Here is a 27287-nt window from a genome sequence, read left to right as displayed (position 1 = left end):
TTGATAGATGATTTTTATTCCAAACTTTATGGAAGCTATGGTATTACAAACTCAAATAAATAGGTTTACATACAGTAATATCTCTGTTAGCCGGATTCCTTCAAACCTGGAACTCTCCGATAGATGGAATTGAAATTAGCTCGGAAAAGCATTCCCAAAGCCGTAATTTAAAAAAAAATCCGGCTTTGGGAACAAATTTTTCCTTGGTCGAAAATCGAGACCATATTCTAAAAATGTCTTGAATAAAGACGAAAGCTCAAATATTTTTGGGAGGGACCAGACATCCTCTTTAATAAGGTGATAATCAACTCTAGGATTGTTCCAGCACTGGCAGAAACACCCAATAAGCATACAGTAGTCATTTTATCACTCAATACACAAAGCTAAAGTAAAAAAAAAATAATAATAATAATCTGACAATAAAAGCACCGACAGCATATTGTGCTTGCCTTGATGAACTTCAAATTTCACCAAAATATAATTTACTGGCCAGTTACTTGGTCCAAAAATAGTGGCCTTTTGAAGAGAACTTATACCTCAGAGACCTTATCTGGTGGCATGTAACCACATTCTCCCAGCTGCTTCAACACCACCTGACCATCAGGACGAATAATGAGGTATGTCATGCTTCCATTGTTCACCGTCATACGTGACCAAGCTTCAAGAGGAAGTTGCAAGGCTCTGGAAAAGGAGTTCTAATGTTACTTCATGATTTGCTGACAAAAATAAAGCAAATGACAGAATTAAGAGCAGTGTTGAATTAGAATGAATCAATTTGCAGAGACATGTAACAAATGTAGAATTGAGTTAAATGTATAAATTGTCAGAAACTACACATTTTATTATTACACAAACACATTCACACAGGTACTCTTCAGGTCATGTAACACTTGGCTTGTGTATGTTTGACTTTACATAAAACTACTATCAAAATAAAAAAATATCGGACGCATAGATTTTGCACGAAATCGTCATCCGTACCTGTCACAAGTGGGGTACCACAGGGCAGTGTATTGGGCCCGCTGTTGTTTGTTTCATAAATGACATGCCTGACGTTGTACACTCCTCCATACAAATGTCTGCCGATGACGCCCAGTTACAGGTGCTCCCCGACTTACGACTGCTTGGACTTACGTCCATCGGTACTTACGACCTGCTCTGACCTTACGACCGTCGGGACATACGACTGCGGCAGTCGTGACCAAAAATGTTTTCAAATGACATGCGCATTTTCTATACCAAAACGTTTCTGTCCTGGGCGAGAGCGTGGCGAGAGGCAGCTAGTGCCGATGTTGGTGCTGCCGAATCTTTTAAGGAGGAGTTAGATAAAGTGATTGTGGAAGGGAATTATTTGCCTGAGCAAATATTCAATGTGGATGAAACTGGATTATTGTGGAAGCGCATGCCTGAGCGGACATACATCCACAAAGAGGCGAAAACAATGCCAGGATTCAAGACATTCAAGGACAGAATTACACTTCTGTTGGGGGGGAATGTTGCTGGTTTCAAGCTAAAGCCCTTCATGATCTATCATTCAGAGAACCCCAGGGCTTTTAAACGTAAGCAAGCACACACTGCCAGTGTTTTATTGCAGTAATAAGAAAGCCTGGATGACCTAGTACTGTTTGAGGAATGGTTCATGACTTGTTTCATTCCACGAGCCAAGGAGTGTCTGCAACAACGGATTCCATTTAAGATTTTGCTGATTTTGGATAATGCTCCGGGACACCCACCACACCTGGACGACATGCGCCCTGATGTTAAGGTAGTCTACATTCCACCTAACACTACCTCTATCATCCAACCCATGGATCAAGGTGCTATTGCTGCCTTTAAAGCGTATTATTTACGCACGACCTTCGCTCAGGTTGTTGCTGCTACTGAAGGTGAGAAAATGCTCAGAGAGTTTTGGAAGGAGTACAATGTTTTGTCATGTATAAAGAACATTAGTGCAGCATGGGATCAGGTTACAAGACATTGCATGAATGGAATATGGAAGAAAATCCTGAAAAGATATGTGAAAAGTTTCAAAGGATTTAATGAAAATGAAGTTATTTCGGATATTAGTAACAAGATAGTGGAGTTAGGTAAGCAGCTGGAGTTAGAAATTGATAATGAAGATGTTGGACAGTTGGTTGAAAGTGTAGCAGAAGAGCTCAGTAACGAGGATCTTATTAAACTAGATGCACAGAAAATTGCAGAAGAAGAAGAGAGACAAAATGTAGAAGAAGAACCTGCACCCCCCAAAAAGTTTTCAGTGAAACAAATGGCAGAGGCATTTGCTACAATTAATAAAGGAATGCAAATGTTTGATGGCATGGATCAAAATTATGAGCGTTATGCCAAAGTTGACAGAATGATCCAAGATGCACTTGCTTGCTACAGAGAAATTTATAATGAAAAGAAAAACAAACTGTGCAGTCTAAATTGGACATCCATTTTAAGAAGTCCCTCAGTGCTGTCTCCTCACGCCCCACCAGTGCTGCCTCTTCACTCCCTAAAGATGATCCAATACCTTCAACCAGCAAGTTTCCAGTCCACAAACCTGTCTAAAGAAAGCAACAATGATGACCCACCCAGCCCTGTCTCCTCCTCTGCTTCTTCCAATTAACGTAGTCTCTATGTATAATAAGAAAATTATGGGGGCCCCGTGTGCATTCAGCCGACTACATTAAAGGTAAGTGCTCAGTCACACTGTATCCATTCCTCATGATTTATTACTTTTACTGTACTGTATCCATTCCTCATTATTTATTACTTTTACTGTACTGTATTTCATTGCAGATTTTTTATTTTATTTATTTTTTTAAAAAGTTGATTTTTTTTTATTTATTTATTTATTTATGTCGGACTTACGACCTGGATTTGGGTCCCTAACCTCGTCGTAAGTCGGGGAGTACCTGTATTTCGGGAAATTAAGAACCAAGCGGACTGTGAAGAGCTGCAGAAGGACCTATGTGCGCTCCAGGAATGGTCGAAGAAATGGCTGTTGAGATTCAATGTCACGAAGTGTAAGAGGATGCACCTGGGACGTACTAACGGCAAGGAGGCGTATCATATGTCCCAACGGGATGAAGTAACTGCACTAGTTGAGACTGAATGTGAGAAGGACCTAGGTGTGTATGTTGACAATGAGCTGAAGTTCTCGGGCCATTGTGAGAAGAAAGTAAACCAGGCAAATAAATTATTGGGTCTTATAAGGTCGTTCAGATATCTAAACGGTCTGTCCCTCGTAACGATCTTCAAGAGTGAAGTGCTTCCCCATCTGGAGTACTGTCACCCCGTCTTGTCCCCGAGATATGCTAGGGACTGTTAGTTGGTTGAAAATGTTCAAAGGAGGGCCACCAGACTGGTGCCTGCACTTCGGCACTTCAGCTACCCTGAGAGATTGGAGCGCCTGAACTTGCCTAGCTTATACTACAGACGGGCAAGGGAGGACCTAGTTGAAGTGTATAAGCAACTGAGGGGGCACTACTCAGTCGAGTGTCCTTACTTGGAGCTAGCTGACGCTCGACCCACAAGGGGTCACAGCTCAAGATTGAAGAAGCTGCAAGTCCAGAAAACTGTGAAGGCAAACTTTTTCGAAGTGAGGGTTGTAAACTCTTGGAACAATCTACCAGAGTGTTGTGACGGCACCGAGTGTGAGCTCTTTCAAGACAAGACGTGACCAACACTGGAGCGGGTTCAGGTACATTCAGGAGCCGGTGCATGCCCAGTACTTGCCAACAGTGCGTAACAGAGACGTGACCGATCGCCCAAGCGGCTAACGAGCCGATCAGTGGTGAAGAGGATAAAAGGAAAAAAGTAAAAAGTACATGCAGGTAAACTCGGGTACTATTTGTGGTTGCTTAGCATTGCAGACAGTAATGAAGACGGATTTTAAGAACTACATACAGTCGGCCCTTAACATACGCGGGCTTAGCATACACGGATTTGCAAATACGCGGATTGGCCCGCCGGAGGAATATTCTGTACATTGAAGTACATTCAAATCGCGCGCCATTCATCTCGTGCGCGACACCGAACACAGGACACCGCCCGCTCCCACAACCTCATACACACACGCATAGCTCTCCCTCACTCAGCCAGTCTCGCTGTAACCACGCTTGTGTTGACATCAGCATTGTAGTTGCAAAAATATTACATTTCCGTGAATGTATTATACCATGCACAGTATGAATAGAATATCACTAATATAACAGTAATTTAACCAAAAACTATTAAAAAAACAAATAACTTATCTTGAACATCGGAAGGTCTTTTGTTTTCATTTAGTTTATCCTAATTTACATTGAAATACATTACGTTTCAGCAAAACTACTATTTATTTCTGAGAATATGGAAATGTAATATTTTTTGCTGAAATGACGTATGTATTACAGTGGAAAGTGACGAATGCAATGACTTTCGCTTTCTTTCGTTCAAAAGATGTTATCGTAATCGCTTTTCGAATGGTTTTCAGTTAAAAACTGTTGTATTAAAAAAATATTCTATCCTAATTCACTTGTGATGCAACAGTTTTTTAACTGAAAACCATTTGAAAAGCGATTCCGGTAACATCTTTTGAACGAAAGAAAGCGAAAGTCATTGTTTTCGTCATGATTTTATCCCACTTTCCGCATATGTTAAGGGCCGACTGTACTGTATATAAAGGGTATGCGGATAACCACATAAGAAAAAGAAAATACAAAGTTCCCAAGCGCTTTCTTGTAAGTCGCATCATCAGGGGTGAATATAGATTGAGTAGATGATGAAGCCGATATACTGTACAGGGGGTTCCCAGGTTACGAACGGGTTCCGTTCCTGAGGACATTAAGTCGGATTTGTATGCTTGACGGAACGCATGCAATGTGCATACCGTACTTACAGAACAATGTCTAAAATCCCACTGTATCACAGCCCAATTCCTTATAGACATCTAAAATCATTTAATTTAAGACAATAGAAATATAATGACAAAATTCAGTACTGAACCCATAAATGAAAGTAAAAAATAAATCAGATAAATAAAATACAGTAAATTTCAAGTTTAACCCTGTTCGTATCAGTGGGCATTCGTAAGTTAGATGTTCTTAAGTTTGGGACCCCTGCACTGTGAGATTGAGTACCTAGGGACAGCAGGTGTCCACTATATTCAGGTCACTAAGTTTCCCAAAACTTTCACCTGGTTACAAATCTGCTTAATGACAAAATTATCCAATTAGTACATGCCATTACTCAAATTCATGTTAACATATTTAGTATGTAGTAGGCAGCTATCAAACAGGGCGGTACTACCTCCTGGGAAGATATTGGAAGCATAATGTATTGTCTAAAGGTAGACCTTGCAGCCACATGGCATCACGAGAATTTAGACCAAGTCCTAGGTTGCCGATCTGTCTTTGCCACATTTACACACAATTGCAGGGTCTCAATTGTCTCTTACTATTGACAACACAACATATAAAACTGTACTCACTCTTGATCTGTTCAATTTTTTCTATTCTTTTATTCTCCTATGATGTCAGTTGACAATACAGTAGTAATATCTCCGTTAGCCAGAAACCCTCAAACCCGAAAATCTCCGATAGCCGGAATTGAAATTTGGTCGGAAAATCATTCCCAAAGCTGGAATTTTCCAAAAAAATTCCGGATTTGGGAACAAATTTTCGAGGTTGAAAACAGAATTTTCTGAAAATGTCTTTAATAAAGATGAAAGTTAAAGTATTTTTGGGGGGGACCTGACCTGACTCTCAGGTGGAGGTAGGGTGGGGAATTAGTGGTCTCATTACTGACCTTCTGATGGAATGTTAGGTCACCCTTTCTTGGCTGGGGGGATTAGTGGGTCTCATGACCTGAAGAGGTCTTGAATAAACACGACAGCTAAAGTATTTTTAGGGAGATTATGATAAGTATAAATAGGCAAAGTTGCATCCCTTCAACATTACATTACATTTTAAAAAATGGATTGAGAAAGCAGAAAGGTGTGGATGATTAGAGATGGAGTGGAAAAGAGTGGTAACATGCACCAGTGTTGCCAAGTGATAAGCTCCTCAACAGCTGATCTTTTAATTTGCCTCCATGCAGTCACACAACAAAACCCTCACTGGATGCTTGTTGTCTTAATTCCCATGTGTGTGTGTGTGTGTGTGTGTGTGTGTGTGTGTGTGTTTTGAGCTTGCCGAGCACATTCTAGGATTTGAAAAAGTTGAGTTTGTTCAGAACTTTATCTATATCTCCTTTATTCATTCCTTTCACCCACTTAAATACTTCAATCATATCTCCCCGCACTCTTCGTTTTTCTAGGGAATGCAAGTTTAGTTTCTTTAACCGATCTTGATATGGAAGGTTTCCAAGTCCTAGAATCATTTTCGTCATTCTTCGCTGCACCGACTCCAGTGAATTGATATCCATTCTATGAAAAGGGCACCAGAACTGAACCACATAATCAAGGTGCGGCCTGACTAGAGCAAGATATAGTTGCAATAAGACCTCGGCACTCTTATTACTTACACTTCTAGATATAAAACCTAATGCTCTGTTTGCCTTATTTCGAACATTAACGCACTGTTTTCTGGGCCGTAGGTCCGGGTTTACAAGTACCCCAAGTCTCTTTCACAAGTCAACTTATCTAGGTTGATGTTGTTAAGGCTGTATACATTGACAGTATGTGTTCTTCCAATATTAAGTATGCTGCACTTGCTGGTGTTGAATTTCATTTGCCATTTCTGACCACTCCTGCAGTTTATTTAAATCCTCCTGTAGTGCATTTGCATCCTGCCCTGAATTAATCTGCCGCCCTATTGGTGTCATCCGCAAACTTGCTTAGGTCACTGCTGATCCCAGTATCTAGATCGTTTATGTATATTATGAACAAGAGTGGGCCCAGTACTGACCTCTAGGGAACCCCACTGGTTACACAGCCTCACTCAGATTTAACACCATCTACGCTGACCCTCTGTTTTCTATTGGTGAGCCACGATTTTATCCAATTTAAGAATTTCCCCTCGATACCATGAGCCTTAACTTTCCTCAGAAGCCTCTGATGCGGTACTCTGTCAAACGCTTTGCTAAAGTCTACATAAATAACATAGTAATTTTCGTCATTATCTACTACCTCGAAGACTTTCCTAAAAAACGTCAGCAGATTTGTTAAGAAAAGATTTTCCCTTTGTATATCCATGTTGAGAGTCATAGATTAATTTGATTTTCTCTAAATGTGATTGGATGCTATTTGCTATAATTGATTCAAGAAATTTCCCCACTACTGACATCAAACTAATCGGCCGGTAATTTGACGCTGATGTTCTGTCTCCCATTTTGAATATGGGTACTATATTGGCCTGTTTCCACAAGTCTGGCACAACCCCCGTGTCTAATGATTTTGTAAATGAATTTACGAGGAGTCCGCTAATCTGTTCCTTGCACTCTTTCAGAACTCGAGGGAAAATTTCATCCGGCCCTGGGGATTTTGTCTTCTTTAATTTATTTATCTTAAGAACATCCTCTTTTCTGATAGTGATATTCTTTAATTTCTCTTCTTCATTTCCCCTAAATATCAGTTCCACCTCTGGAATTTCCTCGTGAATTTCTTCTGTGAAAATTGATAAGAAGTGCTGTTTAGTGCTTTGCTTATTTCTCAGTATCATCGATCACTTCTCTCTCTGACTTTAAAGGTCTCACTTTATCTTTGATCTTTGTCCTAAATACCTGGAAAAATCCCTTGGGATTCGCCTTGGAATCTCTTGCTATCCTGGTTTCATAGTCCCTCTTTGCCTTCCTTACATTTTTCTTAACATTCCTAGATAGTTCATTATACCTATTTCTGAGCTGCTCCTCCCCTCCCATTAATTTCAAATAAATTCCTTTCTTTATTCCTATGTCATGTTTAAGTATTTTGGTCATCCTCCTTGGGTCAATCAAATTTGACCTAATTTTTCTGCAATGTAAATTTTGTTCTTGTGCTTTACTTAGTATACTAGTGAATATATTATCGTCATGATCAATTGTTGTGTCGCCTGTGACCTCGCCCGTTCCTACCGGGGACTGACCTGACTGTTCCCAGGCGACCTCACCTAGGTACCCTTCTTAACCACCCATAATACGCCGATCAAAAGTTTGGGACTCTGACCATATTGTCAGTTTTTGGTTTCCCAATTTAGGGTGAACCTGATTTCTCTGTGATCACGGTTCCCTAGTTCTTCCCCTATTGTGATATCTCTGATATTTTCTTTATTTGTTAATACTAGGTCTAATTTATTGTCACCTCTAGTAGGTTCTGTAATTAGTTGTTTTAAGAAATTGTCCTGTACTGCATCTAGGAAGTTTTCAGATTCATAGTCACCTACAATGTTGTCCCAGTCAATATTTTTGAAGTTGAAATCCCCCATAATGCACAGGTTGTTGTATTTTGCTGCCCTACTCATTTCCTGTCATATGAGCTGAGTTGCTTCTTTCCCAAGACTGGGGTGGCCTGTAAATCACTCCCAAAATTAGTTTTTCTCTTCCTTCCGCAATTTCTACCCATACAGACTCGGTTCCTATTTCACCCTTTATTGAATTATTAATACAACATTTTAATGTATCCCTGACGAAGAGTGCGACACCTCCCCCCTTCCTACCTTCTCTGTCCTTGTGAAAAAGGTTGTACCCTTCTATGTGGTACTCTGATAAAAAGTTCTTGCCAGCCAGATTCATCCAAGTTTTAGTGATTGCTAAGACATCCACATTCTCGGTACATACAACCGCTCTCAGCAAGTCTATTTTATTTCTAACACTCCTACTGTTTGTACCGTATAGTATACATTTAAACCTACTCTTCACTGGTCCTGTTTTACCCCTTGTCCTGAGTAACCAATTTTACTTCCCAGGACCTGCTTGTTTTTGACTCCCACTTTCTCCGACCTCTTTCTACTGGCGAAACCCCCCCTTTGGAGTGACAATTTCACGCTCCAAGGATGTACACGTCTTTACCCCCACGCGAGACAAGTGTACAGTACTCACAAGTGTATCACAACCTGTACTCAAATGTACTAAGTTAAATACTAAAACTATTATGTATGGTGCAAAATAAGGAATGTTTATACTCAAATTAATCACTATCTTACAAGATCTTACAAGAATTCCAGCAATGCAAGTTATATGCTCCTAAGATGAGACGGTGACATTTTATAAGCAAAAAATAAAACCACTGCTTTCATAATACTAGAGTTTGGTTAATCTTCCATCCTACTGCTGTCAACAACCCACCTCTATTGGGGGTTAAAGTGACAGCCAACAACCCCCCCCCCCAAAAATTTTTTTTATTCCTGTGTGTGGAGTGTGTAGTGTGCACGCAGGAGTGTATATGTGTGTCTGTCTGAGGTGTATGTGGAGTGCGTAGTGTGGAGTGTGTGTGTGTGGAGTGTGGAGTGTGTGTGTGTTGAGTGTGGAGTGTGTGTGTGCTGAGTGTGGAGTGAGTGTGCTGTGTGTGGAGTGTGAGTGTGCTGAGTGTGGAGTGTGTGTGTGTGTGTGTTGAGCGTAGTGTGTGAATAGTGTAGTGTGTGTATAGTGTAGAGTATGTAGAGTATGTAGTGTGTGTGTGTGATATAGTGTAGAGTGTGAATAGTGGAGTGTAGTGTGTATAGAATAGTGTAGAGTGTGTATAGTGTAGTGTGTGAATAGTGAAGTGTGTGAATAGTGTAGTGTGTGTGCATAGTGTAGAGTGTGTATAGTGGAGTGTGTGTGAATGTGTAGTGTGTATAATTGGAGTGTGTATAGTGTGGTGTGTGAATAGTGTAGTGTGTGTATAGTGAAGTGTGTGAATAGTGTAGTGTGTAGTGTAGTGTGTATAGTGTAGAGTGTGTATAGTGGAGTGTGTATAATAGTGTGTGAATAGTGTAGTGTGTGTGTAGTAGTGTGTATAGTGGAGTGTGTGTGAATAGTGTAGAGTGTGTATAGTATAGTGTGTGAATAGTGTAGAGTGTGTATAGTGTAGAGTGTGAATAGTGTAGAGTGTGTATAGTGGAGTGTGTGTATAGTGGAGTGTGTATAGTGTAGAGTGTGTACAGTGGAGTGTGTGAATAGTGTAGTGTGTGTACAGTGGAGTGTGTGTATAGTGTAGTGTGTGAATAGTGTAGAGTGTGTATAATGGACTGTGTGTATAGTGGAGTGTGTGAATAGTGTAGAGTGTGTACAGTGGAGTGTGTGTATAGTGGAGTGTGTGTACAGTGGAGTGTGTGTATAGTGGAGTGTGTGTATAGTGTAAAGTGTGTATAGTGTAGAGTGTGTATAGTGTAGTGTGTGTATAGTGTAGTGTGTGTATAGTGGAGTGTGTGTATAGTGGAGTGTGTGTATAGTGTAGTGTGTGTATGGTGTAGTGTGTGTATAGTGTAGAGTGTGTATAGTGTAGAGTGTGTATAGTGTAAGTGTGTATAGTGTAGTGTGTGAATAGTGTAGAGTGTGTATAGTGTAGAGTGTGTATAGTGTAGAGTGTGTATAGTGTAGTGTGTGTATAGTGTGGGTATTATGGTGTAGTGTGTGTATAGTGTAGAGTGTGTGTATAGTGTAGTGTGTGTATAGTGTAGATTGTGTATAGTGTGGAGTGTGTATAGTGGAGTGTGTGTTTAGTGTAGTGTGTTTAGTGTCGAGTGTGTGGGTGTGTATAATGTAGAGTGTATAGTGTAGTGTGTGTATAGTGTAGTGTGTGTGAATAGTGTAGAGTGTGTATGGGGAGTGGAGTGTGAATAGTGTGGAGTATTGTGTATAATAGTGTAGAGTGTGTATAGTGTAGTGTGTGTATAGTGGAGTGTGTGTATAGTGTAGTGTGTAGAGTGTGTATAGTGTAGAGTTTGTATAGTGTAGTGTGTGTATAGTGTAGATGTGTATATTGTAGTGTGTATAGTGTAGTGTGTGTATAGTGTAGTGTGTGTATAGTGTAGTGTGTATAGTGTAAAGCATTTATAGTGTAGTGTGTGTATAGTGTAGTGTGTATAGTGTAAAGCATTTATAGTGTAGTGTGTGTATAGTGTAGAGCATTTATAGTGTAGTGTGTGTATAGTGTAGAGTGTGTATAGTGTAGTGTATAGTGTAGAGTGTGTAGAGTGTGTGTAGTGTAGAGTGTGTAGAGTGTAGAGTGTGTAGAGTGTAGAGTGTGTAGAGTGTAGAGTGTGTAGAGTGTGTGTATAGTGTAGAGTGTGTATAGTGTGTAGTGTGTAGAGTGTGTATAGTGTAGTATTCATAATGAATTCTTTAATCTCAATAGATCTTAATACTGTACCACAATATAACTACAGATATGACTACCAAAATATCCATATTTAAGCATTTTTATCGTTTTTAATATTTTGAGTAAAAAAAACATACTGTACTTTTTTTAAATATAAAGTCAGATTTCATTCCTAACGCATGATAAAGGTCAGAATCGTAATCAGCAATTTTGTTAACATAAACGGATTCTTTTACCTAGATCGTCCAAACTGAACAATTCTAATCATTTGATTTTTCTAAGTCTCCCAGCAAATTGTTAGCCATTTTGAATCTAGCAAGATGGCTGATTGCCAATATTGTTTGTTTTTTAGGTTATTTTAAGCATATTAAACATTTCTACATCAGTGGTAAATGTTTTTCATTAAAAGCCCACAGGGATAAATGGGCTCTTGCACTATAAGACGAGTGAAGAGGAAAGAGAAAGATTCTAGGAGAGCCACAATAACTGTAGTGAAAGGGATGCATTGAACATGGTTGTATGCAGGCCGATAACATACGAGTCAGGGGGCATAAAAAACCCAGATTGACTACACATTTGTCCGAAAATCAGATAAGAAGCTTGTCAGGGATGTAAAGGTTATAGTAAGGGAAGAATGTGTCTTCCAGCAGAAATTGCTAGTGATACATTGCTTAAAAGGTGAAGGTATATGTTCCGAATTTCAAATATATTTATGATATTCACAATGTACACTCACACCAAAAAGTATCGGTGCAGGGTGAGATCGACGAGTTCCGAAACGATACGTATACACTGTGATATGTCGGGAAGGTTGGTAAGTGTATCCTCATAACCCCCCCCCCCTCTCCACTAGGTGTTGCCATATGGCTGACAATCAGGGCTGCCAACATACGGCTGGAACAACTCGCCTTTCCCAATACCTATCATCACTGGTCTCAAATTGTTCACACTACAGTATGCACCGATACTTTTTGTTGCTAGTGTACATTATACCCAATATAATTTCACTAACCTGCACACAAAATATCTGATGACATTCCCATGACACACAAACACCTCGTAACTGTCCTTTTCCTGAGACGATGAAGCACGGTGAAAATACTTCCTAAAGGCAGCTTCAATACGAGCACCATCAACGTAAAATTCCTGAGAAAAATAAAAACATTGGCAAGGTTGAAGTGAGGAAAAATTACTCCTAAAATAACATTAACATAACCCAATTGCCACAAGGTATGGCTACAGGGTAAAGGGTAAAAATTTAACCTTTAACTACAGCATGTTATGAATTTATCTTTTATAAATATTAAAAGCTGAAGCACCAAATGTTATGACAATTTGGGGGGATAAGTTTTTCTGATAGAGTGAATGTTGCTGTGATAAGAATATTACTGATACAGTTCCTATCTGAACTATTTCTGGGTCCTTTTGTCAGCTCTAATCATAAACCTTAGCTGATGCAAAGTGTAAATATTTAGTGTTACCTCCCAACATTATGTAGTTTTCCTCATCTCTAATCTACGTACTGTATATAAAATACAATGTGCGTGCGTGCATGCGTGTGTAACCAGTATAATTTAGATTAGTAATTAATAACTTACAACCATGGATATATAATTATGAACATTCATTATTCAATGACCTGTAGAGGTTATTCATAAGTTATATCGCTTGGTGTTATGTTCTGGATAACAAGTTCAATATACAGGAGAGAACATAAACACCTGTATAGATTTTGTAGGTTCGGTTTACTGGATAAGAGATATGTACACAAAGGGGAGTACCGCTCCTCAGCTTGGCTGCCTGTCAACTGCTATAGACGACGTATGGCAAGTGATACATTAGCAGCTTCCATACGTCGCCAGGCACATTAATTAAGCATGTGGGATATGGTAATTACATTGCCACACGCTGCTAGCTAGGCTGAATAAATAATACATAAATGGAGCACATACATAATATACATACACCTCCCTCCCCCCTATACGCTCATAGCAAAGTCTTGAGCGGACCTTTTCTTTTGGATCCGTTCTGAGCGTCGAGGGACTTCATCACTGGGAAGGGTATGGGACTCAACACTGGTGGCGGGGCCAGCAGAAGGCATTGTTACGGGGCGGCGGTTCCTCCACCAGCAGCCACGCATCACTGGGTAACCGCACCTGGTAGTCCCTATGGACTCACTTGACCCATGACTACGCCTCACTTTCTCCCAACGTAGGGAGGCAGTTTGTGTCCTGAACACGGACTTGGGTGCCGGTTAATTCAACCTGGGGAGAACCTATGGTCAAGAAGCGGCGATTTCATCGCCCCTGAACATCACGTCATGCTCGGAGATCACAACTTCAGTCTTGGCCTGACACTCCTGGAGAAGGATTGAGGGTGAGCAGGGACACAAGAACTAAGGGGCGCCCATACAAAACCTGGGCAGGGGAGCGTCCGGTGTAGTTAGGTGTGTTGCGGAGTTCAAGAAGGCCCCGGTCGAAGGCCTCGCAGTCAATATTCCCAGAAGGGGCCACCTTAAGGATGAGGTGCTTCAAGGATTTGACAGCAGCCTCAGCGTGGCCGTTGGACTGCGGGTAATGGGGCGATGACAACACATGCCGGATTCCCCATCGGTCAAGGAACGCAGCAAAGTCCCGGCTTGTGAACTGAGGCCCTCCGTCGGTTCGCAGGCGTACAGGAACGCCCACGTCACGGAAGTAGTGGCGGAACTTGCTGATGGTGGCGGCAGACGTCGTGTCATTACCGCACCTGATGACAACCGGCCAACCAGAGAGACGGTCGACGATAACAAGGAAGGACTTTCCTGACACAGAGAAAAAGTCGGCCGACACAGACTCAAAGGGGCGGGTGGGGTTGTCGTCAATCATAAAGGGTTCCTGCTGCTGGCTGGGTTGTAGTACGTGGCGGGGCTTACACACCTGGACAGTATTGGAGATGTCGGGGTCGATGCCAGGCCGGAACACAGTCTGTCTTGCATGCCGTTTGGTGGCCTCGGCTCCACAGTGACTGTCGTGGAGGCGAGCCAAGGCGTGGAGACTTGAAGCAGCAGGGACAACTATGGAAGGAGAGGTGTCACTGGCCAGAGGTAGGGGTAGGGCAGCAGCAGGGTAGTTGCTGCTCCTTTCGTGCACCCTGTTGGCGTATTTTACCTCGAGAATCGGTGTTGGGAAGTCCTGGGAGATGATGGCCAACTCTTGACAATGTCTGTAGGACAGCAAAGGAGTCGGGACACCGTTATGCACATCAATCCAGGCTTGACACGACCTGTTGCCAAAGGTGACTTGTGCTCGGAGTGAACCTAGGGCTGGGGCCATCTGTGAACCATCTGCCGTGACGCAGAGGTCCTTGGGAGGCGGTCCTAGATCGCTTGGAGAGAGCCCCAAGCATTGCAAATGCTGGGGACCGATGACTGTAGCATCAGCGCCGGTGTCAGGCAACATCTGAAGACGGGATGACACACTGCCATAGGTCACGATGACACTGATGTACTGAGGAACTTTGGTCCTGGGATGTGAGGAGTACACCCTCCTAATATGGGTCGGGCTTTGTCCAGGGTCGTCGTGCCTCTGATTTGGCGACTGTGGGCGGCCCTCTCTGGTGGAAGGGAGCTGAAGCTTCCGCCGACGCTGTCCCTTGGGTTTGTGGGAAGGGCAACACTTGTCATAGTGGCCCAGACGACCGCACACATTGCACTGGACGCGTTTGGCTGGGCACCGTACTGTGAGTGACCAGTGGCCCTTACGGTCACAACTGCTGCAGGTAGACTGAGCAGCTGGACACACCTGTGTTCCGTGCTGCTTACCACAGTTGTTGCAAAATGAACCGGGCGTGGACGTGGTGGGCGAAGGCGTAGGAGCAGACTTCTTGTCCTTCTTGTACCGGGACACAGCGCGTACAGCTGTAGGGGGAGCTCGGATGGCAGAGGTGGCACACCTGGCAGCCTCATAGGAGCGACATATCGTCAACACATCCTTGAGAGAAGAGGAAGAGTCGAGGGAGGTGAGGCGTTGGACAAGTTCCTCGTCCTTAACACCCATCAGGATCACCTGCTTCAACTGGGTCTCCTCGCACTGCTGGTGGTGGCCTAAACATATATCTACCTCTTCCGAGGCTCCCTTAAGACGTACATAAAAGGCGTCAAAAGACTCACCCTCCATCTGTCTGCAGCTAAACAATTTCCTTCTGCACAGAGCGTCATTCTGCTGTCCTTTGATGTGCCGTTGTAGAATGTCCAGTACCTCCTCTACAGACAGCGAAGAGGTCGGAGGTACCTGCAACGTATGTTCTAAGACACGCTGAACTTCCAAGGACAGGCACATACGCAGCTGGATGAGTTGTTTAGGCTGTGACAAACTCTGGAGATCTACCATTGTAGAATAATCAGTCCACCGTCGCCGCCATTCACGAAAAGTCTGGAAATTCACATCAGGCTTCAAGATGGGCGGTGTTTGAGCTGCTGCTTTAGGTGGGGCTGGGGGGCGTGAAGGAAGCATTGATGAGGTATCTGAACCAGTCAGTACCGAGGCAGTGTTAGAGCCAGGGGCTTGGTTAACAGTGAGGCGAGATATCAAAGCTTCAAACCGTGCATTGTCTTCCAATCTCCGTTGGTGGTCTCTCTCTGCCTCTGCTTGCCTCCTGTGTTCATCCGCCACACGTCTGTGAGCTTCATCCTCGCGCCTTTCATCTCTCATAAACTTCATTAAAGCAATTATCTCTGGAGACAACGCTGAATATTGAGGTGAAGGGCTGCGCGATGTTGTGGGAGCTGGAGCGTCGTGGTCGGCCATGTCATCCATCTCTGCCGAGCTATCATCCGCCTCACTCATCCGGGCGGCGCTGGCTCCACGGCTACGTAAGGCACGAGACATAACTACTTCATCTGTGTACTGTGTCTTAAATCAGTGTTGACCGGTCAGCCCGTCGTATCAACAAGATTTCAGACAAAAAAATTAATTAAATACACAGATAAGTAGGTTATATATATAAAATATATATAAGGGAGCCGCGCGGTCAGTGAGTGTTAGTACATGTATGTGTGTGTCGGGCGGGCTAGAGCGTCTCGCCATGAGGGGCCTCGAGCTGTGAGGGGGTGTGGAGGCGACGCTGTGAGGGGGGGGTGGAGACGGCGAGGAGCGTCAGTCACCCTCTGGACGCGGTCAGAGAAGGGTGCACTGAACTCTACTCCCCACAAATGCCCAGAACATGCCGTGTACCTTGAGAATCCTTTAGAACAAGGTCACACATGAATGGCACGAAACACACAATGCACTAAACACTTCACAGAAAATCACTGTCACTGACACTGCTCAAAGTTGCTAAATTCTTCGAGGGCGGATGGCGGGCGGCGGTTGACACAGGGCGAGGAGTCCATAAGCCGGCTTTCCACAAACTTTGCACTGTCACTCGTAATTATCCAGTAAAAGTACTCACTGTGTCATGTTATGTTCTGGATAATAAGTTCAATATACAGGAGAGAACATAAACACCTGTATAGATTTTGTAGGTTCGGTTTACTGGATAAGAGATATGTACACAAGGAGAGTAGCGCTCCTCAGCTTGGCTCCTTGTCAACTGCTATAGACGACGTATGGCAAGTGATACATTAGCAGCTTCCATACGTCGCCAGGCACATTAATTAAGCATGTGGGATATGGTAATTACATTGCCACACGCTGCTAGCTAGGCTGAATAAATAATACATAAATGGAGCACATACATAATATACATACATAATATATAATCCAGCATACATAATATACATACACTTGGTATAAGACTTAGCAGCCGGCTTCAGTCGTGCCGACAGGCTGGGTGTTATGACTACGCCAAGTGTCGCAGTTTGATGCAACCCTCTGAGTAAGTAGGTAATTCTTTAACACGGACTTGATTGCTCATATTTGTATACTTTGGTTCACTTGCAATGCCTCAAGAACTTGATAGTTAGATAATGTATATAGATAGTGGCACTGTCAGTGAAGAATGATTCATGGGTCAACGAGATCTTTTCCAACAAGTTATTTATAAAACATAACATCAACACCGCTGACTGGTGGTCGGCAGTACATTCCAAGGAGGTGACGATTTCCTCCTCCTCGGAGAACCTTATAGAAGCTTGACTCGTGGATCACTCTAGCGGTGCCAGTGTGAATTACACTCCCCGAGCGTTGCTGCCGCGGGGCCTGAGTTAGTCTATTGCCGTACCCCACACCGTACACATCTATCACCAAGGCCAACTCCGTCCTAGAACTCCAAACTGAGACCACCTCAGTTTTAGAGCTTCTAACACTAGGACCACCTCAGTACTAGATCATGGGGTCAGCCTATTTCTCTGTACAGTTGTAAATTGAAGCTGTATAATACACTGTCTGTACATACACACAAGTGTCGTGTATAACTCATCCCACTTTTATTAAAGACGTGAAACCAAGGCAGACATCAATTATCAACAGCCTGGGACATCTTGCTGATCACAACGGGACTCTAAATAACTACTGTACAAGTAAATTACTTTTAAGTGGGACGTTATTCCTGGCAAGTCCACTCCTCATAGGCCTTGCAGGTTTATAGGCCTACATGTGTGTGTGTGTGTGTTCATCATAAAAATGCATGGTTTTGAAGATAAGGAGCTGATATTTTGTAGGGTGGTGTGGGTGGCCTAGTGAAAGGTTATACAGTACACTACCTCCTATCCCTCCACCTGGATGAAGCTCGTTAACTCACCTATTTTCATATACAGTCGGCCCTTAACGTACGCGGGGGTTATGTAACAGAGATACCCATGAATGTTAAAAATCTGTGTACTTTTGCTGCCACCCCCCTAAAAAACCCCTGGCCCCCCATGTCCTTATTTACCGTATACAGTATACCTGTGTGTAGTTCGAGTTTTTAAGACCAAAGTATTTGGCAAAAAATTGGGAGTCGACCTCTAAACGGGTAATAGTTTCGTTAGGTTGAAAAATATTTACCAGTAACTACCAGCAAACAATGGAAATGACACACCACCAGCTGTGAGTGTCGGTACAGTTGCCAGGGCAGATCTCTTGCATCATCATAGCAAGCCCAAAGTATTCAAATGCATGGTATGGTATGCACAGGACGATGTAAAACATAAAGTATTCATTTTTTAAAGTTTATTTATAGATACTGTACATAAATTTTTGTTCATTACATTTGAAACATCAATCTTTGTTAATTAAATTTGAAACAAAAGAAAACTATTATACCGTATTTCTAAATACCGGGTATTTTCATTAAAATGTTACATCACAAGTATATTTTACCTTAACTGTGACTGAATGAATATATTCTCAGAAATAAATATGGAAATGTAATATTTTTGCTGAAATGACGTACGTATTACAGTGGAAAGTGGGATAAAATCATAACGAAAACAGTGACTTTCGCTTTCTTTCGTTGTTCAAAAGATTTTACCATGGAACAAACCTGTACTGTACATGTATTAAATGATTACGGTACTTAAATTGTTATGTCTATTGCAAATATAGATTGTTTATACAGGTATTCAAATAAATCACTATCTTAAAGAATCCCAGCAATGTAAGTTATATTCACCCAGGTCGTTTGGGTGGCAAATTATGAGAAGAGCTTAGTCACTCTTAAGTAATGATAAATAAACAGTAGGCCTTCAGTGCCAAGAGTCACATCTTATCTCAAATAAATAAACAAACACCACACTCTGTCACTTCACCTCCCGCCCCCGCCTCCCTCCCATGCTCCCTGGCTACCTCCCTCCTTGTGTTCCCAGACAAAAGATTGGTGATAACTTTATTCTTTAAGGTGTTTATTTTATATAATATCTCAGACTAAAGTTAGGAGATTATAATTTGCATTGCTAGAATCCTTGCAAGACAGCCAGTAATTTGAATATAAACATCATATATTTTGCTCAAGAGATAAAAATTTTTGTACATTAGTGTACAGTACTGGTTTTCAGTTAAAAAACTGTTGTATTACAATAATATTCCCTCCTAATTGACTTGAATAAATACTTGAATGGAAATATACAATATTTTTGTTGAAACTACCCACGTTTCAGTGTAAAGTGTTGTAATAATAAATGGTAAACAACTTGCCTTCGGCACTCTGTGTTTCAGGCACGGCGAGCCTCAGTTTATAGGACGTAGAGTGTTTTAACTGAAGGTTTTGTTGTTCCAATACCCTCAAAAACTTGGGTTGACCTATAAACAAGGAATATCATAAATTAACGATTTTTTGGTAAAAAAAAATGAGGGTCGACCTACAATGCTGATGTCAACACAAGCGTGCTTACAGCGAGACTGACTGAATGAGGGAGCGCGGGGGTGGCGGGCGGTGTGCGGTGCCACTCGCGATTTGAATGGCGAGCGATTTGAATGTACTTCAATTACTTCAATGTACAGAATATTCCTCCGGCGGGGCAATCCACGTATTTGCGAATCCGTGTATGCTAAACCCGTGTATGTGAAGGGCCGACTGTAATCCTAACCTTAATATTCAATGAATTGGAATAAAAAATCATAACCAAACGAAGTGAATCTGAAATCCTAGAAAATACTGTTGCCAGATCAAAGCATTCAATAATAATGGTACAAAAATACAGCCTGATAGATAGACGGACTACCACAAGAGATCTCTCAATTTTTTACTAAATGACTCTTACCATCCTGAAGTTTTATGGCAAGGGATGAAGTGTTATCACAAGATCTGATAACCCCTTATATCTTCCACTACTAATACACCTGTCTCGAACATTCACATCAGTCCTTCCCTCATATACTGTGCTGTACACTTACTACCACCTCCCTCATATGCTGTACACTACACTTAACACCACCTTCCCTCATAAACTGTACACTTAACCCACCTCCCTCATATACTATACACTTAACACCACCTCCCTCATATACTGTACACCTAACACCACCTTTACATATTATACTGTCATCTAACACCACCTTCCCTCCCATACCGTACACTTAACACCACCTTCCCTCATATACTGTACACCTAACACCACCTTCACATATTACACTGTCATCTAACACCACCTTCCCTCCCATACCGTACACTTAACACCACCTTCCCTCCCATACCGTACACTTAACACCACCTTCCCTCCCATATCGTACACTTAACACCACCTTCCCTCCCATACCGTACACTTAACACCACCTTCCCTCATATATTGTACACCTAACACCACCTTCCCTCATATACTGTACACCTAACACCACCCTCCCTCAAACTGTACTATACAGTGGTCCCTCGGTTAACGAGCACAATTCGTTCCAGCAGGTTACTCGTTAACCGAAACCATTGTTTCAATGGGTTTTGGGGTAATTGGTTCCAGCTCACCGAAAATTGCCTAAATTCAACAAAAAAGGTAGAAAAGTACACTTACTTTGAGGTATGTATGTAAAAGGTTCCTGGGTGATGATGATGGGAATTAGAATGGGGGTGGAGGAGAAGGGAGAAGGGAAGACATTGGGGTGGAAGAGAAGTCACCCCATGGTGCCATTTCACCCATAAAATTTTAGTTCTCTTGGTGTAATTCAAGATTATATACTTTAAATCAACACCGCACTGCATTATATATTGTCAACATGTAAAATAAATTTCAAAATGACCAATAATTTGCTTGCAAACACGGAAAAAAAGTGTTTAGTTGAAGAGTCTCAAGCAAGATGTTACCTCAACTGAAAAGACACAAAGACTGATGCCTGTTTGGTGTGTTGACAGGCTGGATGGCGAGCAGAAAACTAGTTTCCTTACCTTCAATTATGTTCAATTAACTTCAAAAATTTTTAAAATGACTAAAAAATTTACTATTAAACTTTTAAAATTATTGAATAGTATAAACTTCTTGATATTTACTAAAATGGTAAGGAATATAAGCCCTAGAACCGATTACTGTATTGGCGGACTAATACTACAGCTGGTGGACCGCCAAATGCAAGCGAAAACATGTTGAGGTCGGCTCATAAGAAACTCGTTAATCGAAGGATTGCTCGTTAACCGAAGTTAAGAATCTTATGGAAGGTAACTCGTTAACCGAAATTTTGTTAACCAAGGCGCTTGTTAACTGAGGGACCACTGTACACAGAACACCTTCCCTCATATACTGTAATATACAATTAACACCACCTCCCTTATATACTGTACTGTACAATTAACACCACCATCCCTCATATAATGTACTAAACAATTAACACCACCTTCCCTCATATACTGTACTATACAATTAACACCACCATCCCTCATATACTGTACTATACAATTAACACCACCTTCACTCATATACTGTACTATACAATTAACACCACCTTCCCTCATATACTGTACTATACAATTAATACCACCTCCCTCATATACTGTACTATACAATTAACACCACCTTCCCTCATATACTGTACTATACAATTAACACCACCATCCCTCATATACTGTACTATACAATTAACACCACCTTCCCTCATATACTGTACTATACAATTAACACCACCATCCCTCATATACTGTACTATACAATTAACACCTCCTTCCCTCATATACTGTACTATACAATTAACACCACCATCCCTCATATACTGTACTATACAATTAACACCACCTTCCCTCATATACTGTACTATACAATTAACACCACCTTCCTTCATATACTGTACTATACAATTAACGCCACCTTCCCTCATATACTGTACTATACAATTAACACCACCTTCCCTCATATACTGTACTATACAATTAACACCACCTTCCCTCATATACTGTACTATACAATTAACACCACCACATACTGTACTATACAATTAACACCACCTTCCCTCATATACTGTACTATACAATTAACACCACCTTCCTCATATACTGTACTATACAATTAACACCACCTTCCCTCATATACTGTACTATACAATTAACACCACCTTCCCTCATATACTGTACTATACAATTAATACCACCTCCCTCATATACTGTACTACAATTAACACCACCTTCCCTCATATACTGTACTATACAATGCTACCTTCCCTATACTGCCTACAATTATACATATGTACTATACAATTAACACCACCTTCCCTCATATACTGTACTATACAATTAATACCACCTTCCACTCATATACTGTACTATACAATTACCACCTTCCCTCATATACTGTACTATACAATTAATACCACCATCCCTCATACTGTACTATACAATTAACACCTCCTTCCCTCATATACTGTACTATACAATTAACGCCACCTTCCCTCATATACTGTACTATACAATTAACACCACCTTCCCTCATATACTGTACTATACAATTAATACCACCTCCCTCATATACTGTACACTTAACACCACCTTCCCTCATATACTGTACTATACAATTAATACCACCTCCCTCATATACTGTACTATACAATTAACACCTCCTTCCCTCATATACTGTACTGTACATGAAACGCCATTTCCTTCCTTCATATACTGTACACTTAACACCACCTCCCTCATATAAAGTGCTGTACACTTACCACCTACAGTGGGGTATGCTATAACGAATCTAATTGGTTCTAGAACCTTGTTCGTTATAGCATTCGTTCGTTATAGGATTAATCCGTTCCAGGCCCCCAAATACAACCACTTTACACTGAAAAATATAATATAAAATTGTAAAAATTGTAAAAATTGTAAAAAAGTGCATAAATATGCATTTAAACCCCTGAAATAGAGAATATCATTAATACTTGTAATAAAAAACAATAAATTATTAGAAAAAAAAAAAATTTAAATACCTGTAATGTTAATTGTAGGAGTTTCGTTCGTTATAGCCTTCTCAATTTTATAGGTAGAACCGTTCGTTATAGGAATATTCGTAGCAGGATCCGTTCGTTATAGCATACCCCAATGTATCTCATATACTGTACACTTAACACCACCTCCCCCGTATACTGTACAGTATTGTACACTTAACACCACCTTCCCTCATATTCTGTACACTTACCACATTCCCTCATACTGTACTGTGCACTTAACACCACCTCCTTCCCTCATATGCTGTACAATTAACACCTCCCACATATACAGTACTGTAATGTACAGTTACCACCTTCTCTCACATATTGTACTGTACACTTAACACCACCACTTTCCCTCATCGTGTAGACTTAACACCACCTTCCCTCATATACTGTACACTTAACACCTCCCTCCCTCAGTTGACAATACTATTGAAGCGGGGCCTTCTCGGATGGGTCCCACTGGTCGGGAAGGTTGTGGACCCCAGGGCCGACCTGATCATCATCAAACTACCGGAGCCTCAACTGACGCCACCACGGTTGCTGGAGGATCGGCTTTTTTCACACTTCATTTTTCGAACATTAGCGGCCTGATACAATTTTCGTTCTGTGGAGCACCATCTATTACTGCTATCTGAACTTCAACTGACCAAAGCAGCTTCACCCTAACATTTTCCAGTCTTCAGCTATAACCTTTATACCCTTTCCATTCTACGGGAGGTGTATGCGCCTACTGCAACACGCGTACACCTATAGCTCGACTCACGGATCTTGAATCTTTTCTTATTATGTCATCTGGCTCAAAATATCTCTACCAATTATGACTGTTTCCTATAGTGTTCTCCCAACTCTTCCAACTATTTGAAACTCATGGACTATCTCACTTCTTGCCAAGAGTCGTTACTATCCACACACCACAACACCGAGATCCTCTACCTTGGGGATTTCAATGTACATCACAGTGTGGCTTAGCTCTGCAAGGGATGACCCAGGTGGAGCCGAGTTACTTTTTTCCTTAATGATCTGGAACAAATAATTAAACACCCTAGACGGGTTCCTGATCGACACAATCAACTTAATAACAGTCTTGATCATTGATTTACCTATAACCCCTCACATTATTCACACTCAATTTCTCCCCCCTTAAGGTCTACTGATAATCTCATTTCTTTTAAATCAAACTGGGCACGACCATCTCCGCCAACCCCCTCTAAATGCCAACTATGACACTATCAGAAGGCAAACTGGTAATCCTTGCGAGAAGTCTTCTCAGGCTTCCCTTGGGATGAATGTTGCTTTTCCACTCGGGACGCCTCGGTATGTGATGACAGCATTGCTGGGGTTATACAGGGTGGTAGCAGTGCATTTATCCCATTTTCTACCAAAACTTTCACTTTACAATCATGGTTTGATCGCTCCTGTTCTCTTGTGTGTAGGGAGAAAGATGGGGCGCATAAAGTTTGAAACTATCTCCTCCTATTGCCCACTCTTATTATTTCTTGGAATTGTTATAAGGCTATTCTTCGTAGGGCCAAGCGGAAATTTATAAGATAGAAAGACCGCTGACCTGACTAACTCTTCTTCTAGTATAGCCTTCTGGGCCAAAACATCTGTAATAACTTCTGCAGTCCCTCTTTTCCTCCTCTCTTCCAACTCTCCCCCTGATAAAGCCAATCACTTTGGCACCTTATTCTCCTTTAACTTCCACCTTAAACGATTCCAACTATCCCTCCTACTCCTACTGAACCTATGCACTTTCCTATAATCTCCACTCGTAAGGGTGCTTGTGTGTATCCAGGTTGGATGCAAGTAAGGCGCATGGACAGGACGGAATACTACCCCCTAGTGTTCTGAGGGAGTGTGCAGACATTCTAGCCCCTCTGCTTGCTTGCCTTTGTCTATAAACACACTTTTCATCCTTCTTGGAAGCATGGCCTCATTGCCCTAACTTCATCCCTCAATAAGATTTTTTAAACTATCTTACTCTCATTTTCTCCGTCACCTTGAACGCCATTCTCTTTTGTCGGATCACCAGTATGACTTTCGCCAGGCGAGATGTACTGGTGATCTGCTCTCTTACTACAACCATCTTTGGTCATCCTCTCTTAGGGATTATGGGGAAACTTTAGTCGCGGCCCTCGACATCTCCGAAGCATTTGGCAGGGCATGGCACAAGTCTTAGCTTTCTAAACTTCCCTCTTATGGTTTCTCTCCCCCACTTGTTCTCTAATTTCTAGCTTCCTTGAGAACTGATCCATGGCAGTTATTGTCGAGGGATCGATCTCTCGCTCTTTCTCTCCCAATAGTGGTGACCCACAGGGTTCTGTTCTTTCACCTATTCTCTTCCCTCTTTTTATCAATGATTTACTTCACATTACGAATAATTCTATCCATTCTTATGCTGATTATACTCTTCACTCTTCAAATTTTTTCCTTCCCCTAATTCTCAAACTAGGTCTGTTTCTACAGCTGAGATCATTTCATCGATCAATGCGCATCTCCGAATGGGGAGGTAGAAACTTGGTTATATTCAATAGTAATAAAACTCGGTATTTACCAATTACACTTTCCAAATTAGATGATCTCCCACCAATCACATTTCAGGACGCAATCATTCTGCCAAGTTCTAAAATAGATATGCTAGGTCTCACCATTTCCTCTAATATGTCACGGAAGCCACACATCCACAACATTGCTAAAGCTGCTTCCCGAAAGCTGGGAATGTTGTGCAGATGCCGTAGCTACTTCACTCCTAAGCAGTTGCTTCAAGTTTATAAGGGATTCATTCATCCTATCTTGGAGTACTGCCCTCATATCTGGGGTGGTTCTAATGGCCAACTATTAGATAGGGTAGAATCAAAGGCATTTAATCTTATTGACTCTCCTCCTTTAGTTGATAATCTTCCTTCTCTTTCTCTTCGCCGCAATGTTGCTTCACTCTCTCTTTTACATGTACTTTAACGGGCAATGTTCGGTGGATTTGGCATCCTGTGAACCGCCGGCAAAGCCGTGGGCTCGTAACTCGTCTTGCCCGCGATGACCACTGTTTCTCTGTGGCTGTCGGTCACACAAGAATAACACGTTATAGTACATCCTTCTTTCCTTACACAGCCAAACTGGAATGCTCTCCCTTCTTCTGTGTTTCCATACTCTTACCACCTGTCTCACTTCGAAAAGCTGGTTTTCCAGCATCGTGGTGTAGATTAATATGATCTTTTCTTTTCTATTTTTAACTTCTTTTTGCACTTATTTTTTCGCCCCCTAGACCCTGTTGCGGGTCGATGACCTGTGCCCAGGTGGGCTCTACCCCGTAAAAAAAAAAAAGTACTGTGCTGTACACTTAACACCACCTTCCCTCATGTACTGTACACTTAACACCACCTTCCCTCACATACTGTACACTTGACACCACCACCACCTCCCTCATATACTGTACTATACACTTAAAACCACCTGCCTTCATATACTGCACTGTACACCACCTCCCTCATATACTGTACTATACACTTAAAACCACCTGCCTTCATATACTGCACTGTACACTTGACACCACCTTCCCTCATACTGTACACTTAACACCACCTTCCCTCATACTGTACACTTAACACCACCTTCCCTCAAACTGTACACTTGACACCACCACCTCCCTCATATACTGTACTATAAACTTAACACCATAACATCAACACTATCAACAATCCTTTTAAGTCCCACAAAATTATGACGAACTTACTAACTTTAATTGAACGGGGACGATAAAAAATGTAATACCTTAGTAACTGTTGTAAAAGTGGGTTATGTAAGCATCCATCTAATGCCAATAAATACACTAATAAAAACCTACATGCATTTCTGGCTGCCACCCATTGATGGGAGGCTCAGGTAGAAAGGGTGCACCCTCTCTCAGTAGGTCACAATGTTCCACGTCTTTTACACAACTCAACTTTCCACTGATTATCTTTGCCGTTTCTGTTGCTCGGGTCATGGTGGAGTACACAATACGAGAATAAGGTAGCTCGAGTTGTTTAAGTCGCTCTCCAGTTAGTGCAGCTTGCTCACGACCTGCAAAAGGTGATTCTATTGAAAACTATGTCACACAACCCAGAGATACCAATTACTGAGGGAGGGGGGGGAGGGTGTTCCCTTTCCTTCCTTTCCCTTCTCTTCCCTCCTTCTTTCCTTCCTGCCTTCAATGCCTAGATCCACCCTTGACTGAAATAGCCAGTACAGTGCAGCACAGTACATTACATAAAATTATGCAGAAAATTTTTGGGGAATAGTAAACCAGATGTGCATATCAGATATCTCGCTTA

The 27287-nt window shown here is 41.7% G+C and overlaps 1 protein-coding gene across 1 annotated transcript; it reads right to left on the bottom strand.

Annotated features, from left to right (window-relative positions):
* On the bottom strand, positions 1-27036 carry LOC121853567 (serine/threonine-protein phosphatase PGAM5, mitochondrial-like; the record flags this gene model as incomplete). Its single annotated transcript, XM_042347790.1, is given in 3 exon segments — positions 1-681; positions 12198-12331; positions 26819-27036. Coding segments are annotated over 3 exon segments (503 nt in total), but the record flags the coding sequence as incomplete, so codon positions are not given.
* Positions 27037-27287: the final 251 nt, after the last annotated feature.

The sequence above is a fragment of the Homarus americanus genome, unplaced genomic scaffold (genome assembly GCF_018991925.1).
Source record: "Homarus americanus isolate GMGI-L3 unplaced genomic scaffold, GMGI_Hamer_2.0 scaffold4896, whole genome shotgun sequence".
NCBI classification, from domain to species: Eukaryota; Metazoa; Arthropoda; class Malacostraca; order Decapoda; family Nephropidae; genus Homarus; species Homarus americanus.
Note: the sequence above shows the minus strand (reverse complement) of the source record. Positions and strands in the feature narration are given on the sequence as shown.